The sequence below is a fragment of the Echinops telfairi genome, unplaced genomic scaffold (genome assembly GCF_000313985.2).
Source record: "Echinops telfairi isolate 266 unplaced genomic scaffold, ASM31398v2 ScPeMD7_443;HRSCAF=831, whole genome shotgun sequence".
NCBI lineage: Eukaryota > Metazoa > Chordata > Mammalia > Afrosoricida > Tenrecidae > Echinops > Echinops telfairi.
The window spans coordinates 47,286,496-47,298,551 of NW_022104341.1; the positions used below are offsets into that span (position 1 = coordinate 47,286,496).

Genomic DNA, 12,056 nt, shown 5'->3' on the forward strand with positions numbered 1-12,056 from the left:
CCTCTTCTTCCCTTCCCCCCTCCTCCCCCTCTCCCATGTCCCCCCGGAACTGTCAGTCCCGTTGTTTTCTCCTCCAGATTGTTCATCCGGGGCTCTATCTTATAGGGTGTATTTATACTTTAAATGAGAGGCCATTGAATGATGCTACTCAAAATGAGCACTGCCAGAATTGAGGAGTGAAATGGGAGTGGCTCCTCTTACTATCACAACTACTTATCCACCTTATGAATTTTTGCTTCCTATCCTGGCAACTTTGAGCTCTGTTGGTTGGGAGATCTTTGTCCCCAAGGGTAATAGTAATAGTTCCACAATTGACACAAAAATGTTCTCATTGCCTGGCCATTTTAAGCTTCTTATTTATGCTACTGAACCAACAAAGGAAAAAGAGAGAGGGGAGGAGTTTTCTTTTCTTTTTTAATCACTTTATTGGGGGCTCTTACAGATCTTATAACATTCCATATATCAATTATATCAAGCATATTTGTACCTATGTTGCCATATCATGTCCAAAACATTTTCTACTTGAGCCCTTGGTATAAGATCCTCTTTTTTTCCCCTCCCTCCCACACCTTTCCTGCTCCTTGATCGATTATATACTATCATTATTTCATATATTATACTGTCCATTGTCTCCCTTCACCTACATTTCTGTTATTTGGGGGGTGGGGGCTAAAATATCATAACTTGTGATGGGTTCCACCTTTCTCCCTCTTTCCATCACACCTCACCATCCCCCTACCCTCATGATATTGTTACCCCACTACTGTTCCTGAGAGGTTTATCTGTTCTGAATTCCATGTGTCAAGAGCTCTTATCTGTACCAATGTGTGTTCTCTGGTCTAGCAAGATTTGTAAGGTGGAACTGGGTCATGGTAGTCGGGAGGAGGAAACATTCTGGAACTAAAAGAATGATGTGTGATTTGTCAGTGCTATACTACACCTTGGTTGAATCATCCCTTCCTTACCACCCTTCTGTGAGGGAATATCCAATTGTCTACAGATGGGCTTTGGGTCTCCACTCCAAGCCCCTTCCCTTGCATTGATATAGTTGCTTGTTTTGGTTTTTTTGATACCTGATCCCGTCCATACAAGACTGTAACTCTTTATGAGAGTAGAAAGTCCATCTTTCTCCAAATGCTGGTGGTTTTGAATTGCTGGCCCTGCAGTTAACAGCCCAATGCATATGCCACCAATGCATATCCCACTATGCCACCAGGGCTCCTCCAGCCCCTAGGAGCCATTAATAAACTTGGTATCTCTGCATTTGCCTTTTCTGGATAGTTTATATAAATGAGATCATTCATATTTGTCTCTTTGTATCTAACAAAACATTCTCAAGGTTCATCCTTGTGGTTGCCTGTATGGAGCTGCAAAAGGATGGGGAGGAGATTGTGGCAGGATAGGGACACCGTTGTCAACATTACAGGCATAGGCAAATGTTGAATCATTCAGCGAACACTTTGGGGGCATTTCCTCTCTGGTAGGCACCATTCTGCCCTTGGGGTACAGTGGTGAATCAAAAGTAATGGGCCTGCCCACATGGAGCTTACATTCTAGCAGAGAAAGCAAACAACACCAAGGTGAACTGTAGCCATGCCAGGGAGTGAGTGATGTGTAGTATGGGGGAAATGAAGCATGGTGAGAAGGGTGCTACTTTAGACTGAGTGTAAGCTCACACCCAAAAACCAAGAAGGCACAACCATGTTGAAAGTCTGTGTGGAGAGAAGCCGAGTCCAAGTGAAAAACATGCATCAAGGCCTGAAGAGGGAATTTAGCAAATACAAGGAGCGAGGGGAAAGACCAGTGTGACAGCGATTATGAACAAGAGACAGGGTTGTTCAATATGTGTTGAAAAGTAATGAAATTGTAAAGCACTTAATGGCAAGGATGAATTTGTAGGACATTATGCTCCATAAAGTTAGTCAATCACAAAGGTAGAAGAAATATTTTAAGAGACCACCATTATAAAACAGAGGTAGGGAACATCCAGCCCCTAGTTCATATAAGGCCCACGAAATCATCAATTCCAGCTAACATCACAGGCCTCACCAAAGAGAAACAATTCCAGCCATCACATTAGGGGGTGATTTCATTCAGTGCTTGACCAGTATGGCACCAGAATGCTGTAAATAGCCAAATGGTCCTTGACAGGAAAAAAAATATGTTCCCCAGCCCTGTTATTTAAAAAAATCAAAGTGAAAGTTTCTTAGACCAAAAGAACCAGACTTTGATGAACACCAAGGGTTGGAGAGGAAAGGAGGTAAGGAAGAGCAATAGGGTAAAAGATAGACGTTAACCTGGGGGAAGAGAAAGATATTATTCTACAAGGGGGGAAAGAGTAAAAAACGATGAGACAGAGAAAGATATTGGTATGTTTGAGACGCTGCTTAAATCGTGATGGTCCAAAATGGAAACCCCTACCTAATTCACAATAGAAAGTTAAAGAAGAAAAGTTAAGATACAAAAAGAAAAAGAGAGAGATGTTCAAGAGGTGGGCAGGATCAATCCATGGGCCCTCCATAGGAAGGATGTGGGGTTTTCTGTGATGGGAGGCCATGGAAAGGTTATAAATAGACAAACGTCAGGTTTAAGCAAAATGTGGCTCTGTTTTAGAATAATGAGATCCCTTTGCAGTGTGCTCCTGGGGCCAAGGCAGTTTGAGAGGTAGGTTTAAGCTTAGATTGTTATGTTTTCACACTGTGGACCTCAAATGTCAGGCAGGGAGGAAGCAAGAAGAGATGTGGAGCATGGGTTGAATGCAATGCTGGCTTCAAAGCCAAGATGGGTGGGAGGCAGAGGAGGCAGGAGGTAAGGGCAGGACCTCACTGGTGCCCTCCACTTAAAAGGCCAAGAAGCAAGGGAATCTTACCTCTTGCCGAGGGAAGTTTTCTAAGGCGCTCTGATGATATAGTGGGTTATGCTCTGGGCTGCAAATCACAAGGTTAGAAGTTCAAAACTACCAGTCACTCCACAGGGGAAAGATGAGGCCGTCTTTTCCCATTAAGGTTTACAACCTCAGAAACCCAAGGAGGCAGTTCTACTCTGTCCTGTAAGGTTGATATGAGTCAAAATTGACTCCATGGCACTGAGTTTGGTTTGGGAGTCTTCCCTTGGCTTGAGTTATTGGTCCCGATAAACAAAAAGAAATCATGTTGCTAGATACAATAGTACAAAGGGGCCTTCGTCTGGACCCAGGGAGTTTCTGCAGCCCTTCTTCCTACTTCCTTTTTAAGGACAATGGAAAATTATAGCACCCCACCACCCCCAAAAAAGGCAGGATGACTGAGTACTTAGACCCTTTAGAAATGATGCCTTGGGTCACTCCACCAGGTTAAAAACAAACAAATAAAAAACCCCATAGCAGCTACACATAGGGCTGAAGGTAGAGAAGGAATACTTAAAGGAAGCCTTAGATATAAACTGTGATATGACCTATTACTGAATCAAAGACTACAGTAGCTTCACGTATTTCCTCTACATACATGTGTTTATTTGTATATACTAATGGGACCCTAGTGGCATAGTGAGTTAGTTGAATTCACCAGTCACATTGAGACAGATCAGTGTGCTTTCTGTTGGAGAGGAAACAAAAAGGCTTTCTGTTCCCATAAAGATTAACAGACTCAGAAAACCAAAGGGGCAGTTCTATGCTGTCCTGTAGGGTCACTGAGTCAGAATGAGCTCTGGCAGTGGGTTTAAACAGCCAGTGCTCAAATAGTAGACAAAAGAGGCCTTTGTTTCTTAACAAACTGCTTCTCAAAGATCACTCCCTATAGAGTAGTTCTAAAAGATATTTCAGGTTAATTTTACAATTTACTCTTTAGGCAACACAGTATTTAGTGGACTTATGATTGAATTTGAGATGATCCAGCCTATGTTAGATACATACTGGAACTGAGCCTTCTCATTTTGGGGATGAGTATGGAATTCTTTGTTGTAAAAAACATATATATAATTAGTCAGATACAAATCTAAAGTTGTTTTAATAAGACTAAATATATACCAAAAACTGCCTTTGAGTTGATTCCCTGTGGTTTTCTGAGACTATAACTGCCTACAGGAGGTGCTGGTGATTTCGAACTGCCATGTGGATCAAAGCCTAGCACATAACCACTATACCAGCAGGGCTCCTCCATTTTATACATTGAAGAATATATATGGAAAATGAGTAGTCAGGAGGGTAGTCTATGCCAATTAATAATTTATTATCCCTCAGCTCGAAATTTATCCTTCAATATAAACTCTGGAATGATGGACAAAATTCTTTTAAGCATTTTTATGTGGGAAGCTGAGAAAGGGAAGAGAGTGTATATGGATGAATCCTATATTTTCATGTATTAAGAAACCTGAAAAGAAAAAAGAAGCCTGGCAGGCTGGGTTTCTGGGGTCGAGGGAGTCCTTCACCCATGAGTTGGATGAGTCCCAATCACATTCTCATAATTAATATTGTTCCCCACTATATCTTCCCATAATAGTGCTACCTTAAGGTTACCTCTTACAACTACATGGCTGATTGCCATCTAGCTAGCAGCTTTAACTTTAGAGGTAGACATGTGCTATTGCTCTCTAGACTCTGAAGACAGTCACTCCCTCTTACCTGCCCCCGGCACTGGTGTTAGGTTACTCCCCCAATGTACGCAGGGACCTTTAGGTTTGGGGTACAGCCCACTGTTAGGTATGTGGTTACCTGTAATTAGTGAGGCTTGAGTGCCCCTAGAGTGTATATAAGCCTTGGTTGGAAATATATTCTTTCTCTGCACAGACCTGGCTCCTGAAGTCATGGCAGTCATGCAGGTGAGTCTAGCATGCCTTATCTTGTCTGATGTCTCTTTTAATTTACCCCTCAATTACATAACCACCCCTTGGGCTCATTTGATTGTGGGAGCTGGGACCCCACATTAAGTGAACGTGATGCTAAGCTTTCTCAATAGAACACTGAAATGGCAGAGGCCACATCGGACCTCCTCTGGCTACAAAGAAGAAGAATCAAGTTTCTCACCAGCCCATGGCCTATGCCAGGAGCAGGGGTTAAAACATGCCTCTTTCCTCTATCTACTTATTCTGACAAAAACCATTCCTCCATGACATTCTTCTTTTCTACTGGGTTCCATAATTCATTGCAATTGATCACACAGAACTGACAGACAAAAATTACAATTATGAGAGTTTATTAGGGAAGTTAACAGTTCACCACAAGTCAAGATCATTAAACAGTAAGGATACAGTTATTGTCCCAGAGCAACACTTCTACTCTGACAATAGCCATGGCTCTCTCTGGTCCTCAGCCTCTCAACCACCCTTGGTGTCTACCTCACGTACTCTGACACCCAGTCTCGTAGTCTCCATGCTGTAACTGTTCTGTCTTATGGTCTCTTTGCCTTGGCCTCTGATCTCAGCCTGGCTCCTTTGCTCTGTCCCATGGTCTCCATGCCACAGCTTCTGATGCCTCTGGTCTACCAGATGCCTACCTGGTACTTCAGCTAGGGATATTGAACATACTCCACTGGTAGCTCTTCTTGATGGTCCCAGGAGATGCCTCATTCTTACACATAGAGGAGTGGTTTTGAAGGAGGTGTTGTTTTTGTCTTTCTGTAAACAACACCCCCAAAGAAACAAAGGGTGATGACTTGGTTCACACCTTCTAGTAAGGTGGACACTCAGCATCTATCGCATCGAATTCTGAGAATGCTTTTCAAAATAGGATTATAATCACAGGCATAAAAGCTAATATTTATGTCACATAAAGGATTATGCCTAAAAGGGTCATATCAACTACCTGTCAAGGACTCTTGGAGAATAACCTTCTAGGATGAAGGGGCTCTGTACTGCATTTTCCAGCTACAAAACTGTGAGTCAGCAATGTGGATGTGATGACATCAGCTGTGCTCTGTGCCAGTTGCCCACCCAGAATGTGATGTCCCTCATCAATTTCATAGTGCCAACATGGCACAGTGATCACCTTCCCACCATATTCTCAATACAAACACCTTACACACTAGTCCTCCTGCCTGCAGCAGGTGTCCGATTCCCTCTGCTCTTTCATCTTCTTCCAATAGAAGGATTCTCTCCCACAATCCTCTTGATGCCACCATCCTCCTGACAAGGAGGTATGCAGACACTGACACCTACCTCCATCCCCACTGCACACTCAAATGTCAGTTACCACCTGCTCCTCACCCACCCTGCTTGTTTTCTAATCAGTCCTTCCTTGGTATTTTCTCTCAGTCCTAAGGTGTCATAAACAGTTGTCTTATATTCTAAATGCACTCTCCAATAATAATAGTTTAACAATTCTTTATGTGATAGTGCCTCTGTTTGATTTACCATGTGGTTTCATCTTTTGATTGGGTCTAGATGCTAAGCTCTGCCTTCAGAGAGTTTATAGTCCAGCAGAGAAATAAGAAACTAAAATAGAAATTTCAGTAAAAATCAGAGCAAAATGGGAGCACGTAACACATTAACTCAGATTTACGAGGGTCAAATGAAATTTTCCAAACAGGTTACAGCTAAGTTTATTTAATGACATCAAATCAATTCCAGCTTATAACAGTGATATAGAAGAGGATAACTGCCCCATGGAGTTTTCAAGGCTGTAAATCATTATGGAAGCAGACTGCTACATCTTTCTCCCACAGAGCAGCTGGTAGGATCAAATTCAGTGGCTGAGTAATATTTAATTATTTAAATATTTAACTACTTTTTATAAGCTTATATTTGAGGACTAAATAAATAATAGTTAAATATATCAATCAGGAGAGAGAGTTTTCTAAAGCAAAGGAAATACCATGAACAAAAGCCTGAGAATGAGGTACCATGTTTAAAGTCCTAGAAAAAGTTCAGAATGGTTGAAACACAGAATACAAATAAAGAAGTAACATGAGATGATGCAAGATACACTAACTAGGGAGATATTATGCAGTTGCTTATTATTATTATTATTAGATATTTGAATCTAATATTATATATTAGATATTTGATCTTAACAGAAACTGGGATCAAAAAGTACTAAAAATAGTAAGATTATGGCAAAGTGACCAAAAAACAATCAATAAAAGTATACTGCATTTCTGTATACCAGATATAAGCATTTGGGAAATATAGTATTTTAAAAGACCAATAGCCACAAAAATTATAAGGTACCATAACAATAAATCTAGTCAAAATGTATGAAACATCCATATAGAGAACTATAAAACTTTATGGAAAAACACAAGTAAATGTAGAGCCACTGTTCACAGTAGAAAGCCTCAGTATTTCAAACATTCTTAGAAGGATCAATTGATTCAATACAAGTACAATTCCATTCATTCTCAATGTCTTTTTATGTCTCTGCGTGTATATGCGTGTGTGTGTAAAAGCATGAGAAAGAGAGAAACTTAATGAGATACTCATACTCGACATGGAAAGGCAACGCACAAGAAGATCAAGACTGTTTTTAATAAGAACAAGGGGGAAAAAAGCGCAAGGTGGCCAGTGCTGTTATATTAATAACAGATAAAATAATTTTAAAGGGAGAGCTTTCTCTTTCTTGTGCTTAATGTCTCAATGGTTTAAGACAGACACTTAACAAATATTACAAATTACATAGGTTTCTTAACTCAGCCCCAAAGAGTAAATTGATATATTTATCTTTCTATCACCCAGATTATCAGTTACAAATAACTTCATATAAATCTAAACACCTACATTATACTTTGCAAAACTGTAAGTTACAAAATGCCATTTAGGTCAATCTTCTGGTACATTTACCTGAATATCCCACTTGAGGTGTCCAATTTCTATGACCTGATCTTTGAGCATTTCCAGCAGTCAATGGAGTTTTTAGTATTTGAGGATGATTAGGGTCTCGGGTAGAAGATGAGCTTGTAACAAAAGTAAAATTTGATGCAAATGTACCTTCTGCATGAGCTCTTCTATTCTCAAAGGATGAACCTAAATGAGAAAACTTAAGTGTCAATTCTTAAAGATTTAATGTTAAGTAATTAATGATGTATTAATCCCTATAATTTATATTATCTTTATTTTAAATAAAACTTCATTCTGCTTTTTTTAAATATAGCAAATTATGATAAATTTAGTATTATTGCTAAATAACCTTATACTAAAATACAAAGGAAGCTTTCTCTTTGAAAGAGTGAACGGTAGCTACAGGGAACGGTACAAATGATTAAGTAAAAGTACTGAACAGAAGTTTTCAAAGGGTGGCTTGACAAACTAAAGTATTATGATGAAAGGTACAAAGGCTTAGGGTTAGAAAACAGGGAAGAACAGATTTGGTATTTCTCAAACTCAAAGAATTGAAGAAAAAAAACTCAAGCTCTGAGTTGTAATACTGAAGGAATCTATGGGTAAACATGGAACAAATTCTCACTGAAATTATCTCCTGCCATGCAAATTAATAGTAAAGAGTTTTAAATTAGATTCACTTTGAATCAGTTCCTTATCTATGTGCTTACCTATTGATATGATATTTATTTTATAGCTTTATTATAATACTTGAAAGGCTGTACCTAAGTAGTGGGAGTATATGGATGAATAGAGAGAGAGAAACAAAGGATATTTGCATGTGTGTATACCTTTGCTGCAAAAGCAAAGGAAATAAGGGTACGGGCTAGGGAATGGATGCCAAGGAAAACCCAAGAATTTGAAAACTAAAAGTAGTAAGCATACCAGTTCTCTAGAAGGTAGGAGAAAAACAGGGGCATCCAAGTAAGAGTGTTCAAGTGTAGTCAAAAACACTAAATACTGGTGGTAAGGCCAAATGAGAAGGAAAGAAATGACCCACAGATTTGGTATTTGCTGTCTAACCAATGGGTTTCAATCCTGTGATATAATGGTAATGATTTTGCCATGGGGAGAGTGACAGAATTTTTAAAAAGAGCTGATAAAAATTATTTATATTTTAATACTAAATCTATGCCAATTATTCGCCTCAACAGATGACTTGATCTGTTCTCATACTCCTCTAGAGGGGACTTGGTGGCTTCAGTTCAGCAGTCAAGAGGCTCACTTTTCTTTTTCTTAAATCATCTTATTGGGGGCTTGTACAACTCTTATCCCAACCCATACATCCATCTACTGTGTCAAGCACATTTGTACATTTGTACATTTGTTGCCATCATCCTTCTCAACATTTTCTTTCTACTTGAGCCCTTGGTATCAGCTCATTTTCCCTCCCCGGTCCCCTCTCCCTCATGAGCCCTTGATAATTTATAAATTGTTATTTTGTCATATCTTAACACTGTCCGACATCTCCCTTCACCCACTTTTCTATTGTCCGTCCCCCAAGGAGGAGGTCACATGTAGATCCTTATATTCGGTTCCCTCTTTCCACCCCACCCTCCTCTATCCTCCCAGTATCACCACTCACACCACTGGTCCTGTAGGGATCATCCGCCCTGGATTCCCTGCGCTTCCAGATCCTATCTGAACCAGTGTACATCCTCTGGTCTAGCCAGACTTGTAAGGTTAATTGGGATCATGATAGTGGGGGTGGGGGAGCATTTAAGAACTAGAGGAAAGTTGTATTTTCATTGTTGCTACACTGCATCCTGACTGGCTCATCTCCTCCCCACGACCCTTCTGTAAGGGGGTGTCCAGTTGAGGCTCAGTATTCTAAGCGCATGAACAAATTCTGTCATTTGTCATTGCCTTCTGGGGAAAGACTCGGAAGCTCACGGGAAGTTCTACCCAGTTCGGTTGTTTGGGTTTTCTGGGATGCTGTCGGAGGAAAGGTATCCCGGATGTAACTTCCTCCCTTCTTCAGACTCAGCCATTCCTCACAGCCTTGTCATAGAACCAACTGGAGGGGCGAAGCCTTGTCCTCCTCCAGCCAGGCCACCAAGGGCACTTTCCGGGGTCGCCTCACCAGCCCACCCGCCTGCCCGCTCCTTGCCTTGCGCCGGCCGGGAGCCTGGCTGCGTGCTGCTGCTGCTCCTGTCGCCTGCCCCTCCGGACGTGCCGCCCTGCGCTGGCGGGCTGCTCGGAAGAGCTTCCTGGAGTCCGAAATTGTAGCGGGGACCCTGGGGGCATGTCTCTACTGAAGAGGGAGAAGCCACCGGCACAGAAGGTGAGGTGGACACCCCAGGTCTCAACATCTTCCTCAGTCTTCCACAGCGCAAGGGTTTCCGGACGTCCCCTCACGCAGCCCGAGGCAAAGCACTGCTGAAGAAGGCGGGAGAGGCGGTGCGCAGGCGCACTGGAGGCCAAGAGCGCAGGCGCACAGAAACGCGCCCTTCCACCCCACGTAAATCTGACGTTGGGCTCTCGCTGCTAGCTGCGGCCAAGGCCATCACCGACTGTCAAAGAAATCTAGGTGCATGCTCTGCTCAACCATAATCTTGGTGCCATGGAGTCGACGCTGGGAGAGGTCTGCCCGTTCCGCGAGTTCGCCGTTCCTTGATGCCTACCTTGAAGACTGCAGTCCAACATAAAAGCTCTACGCCACCAGGGTTCCCTCCTCAACCTATACGGGCCTTAATTTCTCCGGGTTCATTAATGAATACCCCACTATTCTCAGCACCCTATTGCCTTCTTACAGTTTTGCACCTATTTAATTAAATCCCACAATACACTAGCGTCTTAAATGTAGCTGTTGATCATTACGCACCAAATGCCTTCAAGAGAATATAAACAATTGTCAATACCACTCATGGCTCAAGGAGACAGGCTGCTCCCAGAGTAATTTCTCAGAAAACCCTATCTAGGCTGACTCAGAATCCACTAGATGTCAGTAGGTTATATATCTATGGATGGGCAGAGATGAATTACAGGCCAAAAGAAAACACAGCCCTATAGGGCAGAGTGGCACTGCCTCTTTGGATTTCCAATACTTCAAAAATCTATGGAAGCAATCTCATCTTTCTCCAGTGGAATGGCAGGTGGGCTCTAGCCACTGAACTTGGGGTTAGCAGCTGAACTCATACCAACAGTAGGCTATTAGGTGCTGTTGAGTCAATTTTGACTATTACACATTGGGCTAATTGGAAAGTCAGCAGCTACAAACCACCAGTCACTTCAAGGGAGTCTAGTCCCATGCATCTGCAGTCTCAAACCCACAGGGGCAGTTCTACTGACCCTATCACAATGGTTCTCAACCTTTGTAAGGCCATGACCCTTTTAATAGTTCATGTTGTGGTGACAACCCAACCATAAAATTTTGTTGCTACATCCTCACTGTAATGTTGCTGCTGTGAATCAGGTGACCCCTGTGAAAGGGTCCTTCGACCCCGAAAGGGGTCATGACCCACAAGTTGAGAATCATTGCCCTATAGGGTCATGCTGAGTCAATTTGTTACAGGTAGCAGTGACAGTAACAGTGCCCCGCCCTACATTCAGGAGACAAAATTAACCAGTAAGCACAGTACATATATAAAGGCTTGTTTCTACTTAGTACTTAATTCCCTGATGTAGTAGTTGTACATTAGGCAGTAATCTGCATGTTCAGCAGTTTGAAACCAACTGCTTTGCTGGAGAAAGACTAGGCTTTCTACTCCCCTAGTTATAGACTCGGTTGGCAGTGTTTTGTGTGGACAAACAGGAATATACAAGTTGTTAAGTATAAGTAAACCCATGTGTAATTTATTGAATAGTCCATCCTTGCTATATACAAAACTATGGCAGGAAGGAAATAGCTTCTTCAACTGTTTGCACCATTTTCATACACAAAATATTTAGTTTTAAGAACATTAGCAGGGCGTTACTAAATAGTAATCCTTGAGAAGTTTAATTCTGTGGCACATATAAGCAGTACTGAGTAGTGGGTTACAAATTGGGCTATAAGGTCATACCAAACTCCCCAAGTGCTCCCTGGGATAATGAGGATGTCTACTCCTACAGAAATCCTATGGATAAATTAATTCTAGGGTCAAGTGTAAGTCAATTTACCCAAGGTGGTGATTTTGGTACCCCAAGTCAGCATTACCAATCTTAGGGATGATGCGAATGAATAAAAAAGTACTCCAAGACCTGGTAGGGCAGGATCAAGGGGAACGTAACAAAGAGGAAGTGCTGAAATCCTGGTGGGGACTGAGCATGATAGTGGGACAGGAGGAGAA

General features: G+C 41.8%; 1 protein-coding gene across 1 annotated transcript in view; it reads right to left on the reverse strand.

The window, feature by feature from the left end:
• Nucleotides 1-10,097, reverse strand: part of MSH4 (mutS homolog 4) — a 92,627-nt gene extending 82,530 nt beyond the window's left edge. Inside the window, exons 1-2 of the mRNA XM_045291737.1 lie at nt 9,896-10,097; nt 7,750-7,932 (exon numbers count right to left, since the gene is read on the reverse strand). Coding sequence (XP_045147672.1) covers nt 7,750-7,932; nt 9,896-10,097 — 385 coding nt within the window. The remainder of the gene's footprint in view (nt 1-7,749; nt 7,933-9,895) is intronic.
• Nucleotides 10,098-12,056: the final 1,959 nt, after the last annotated feature.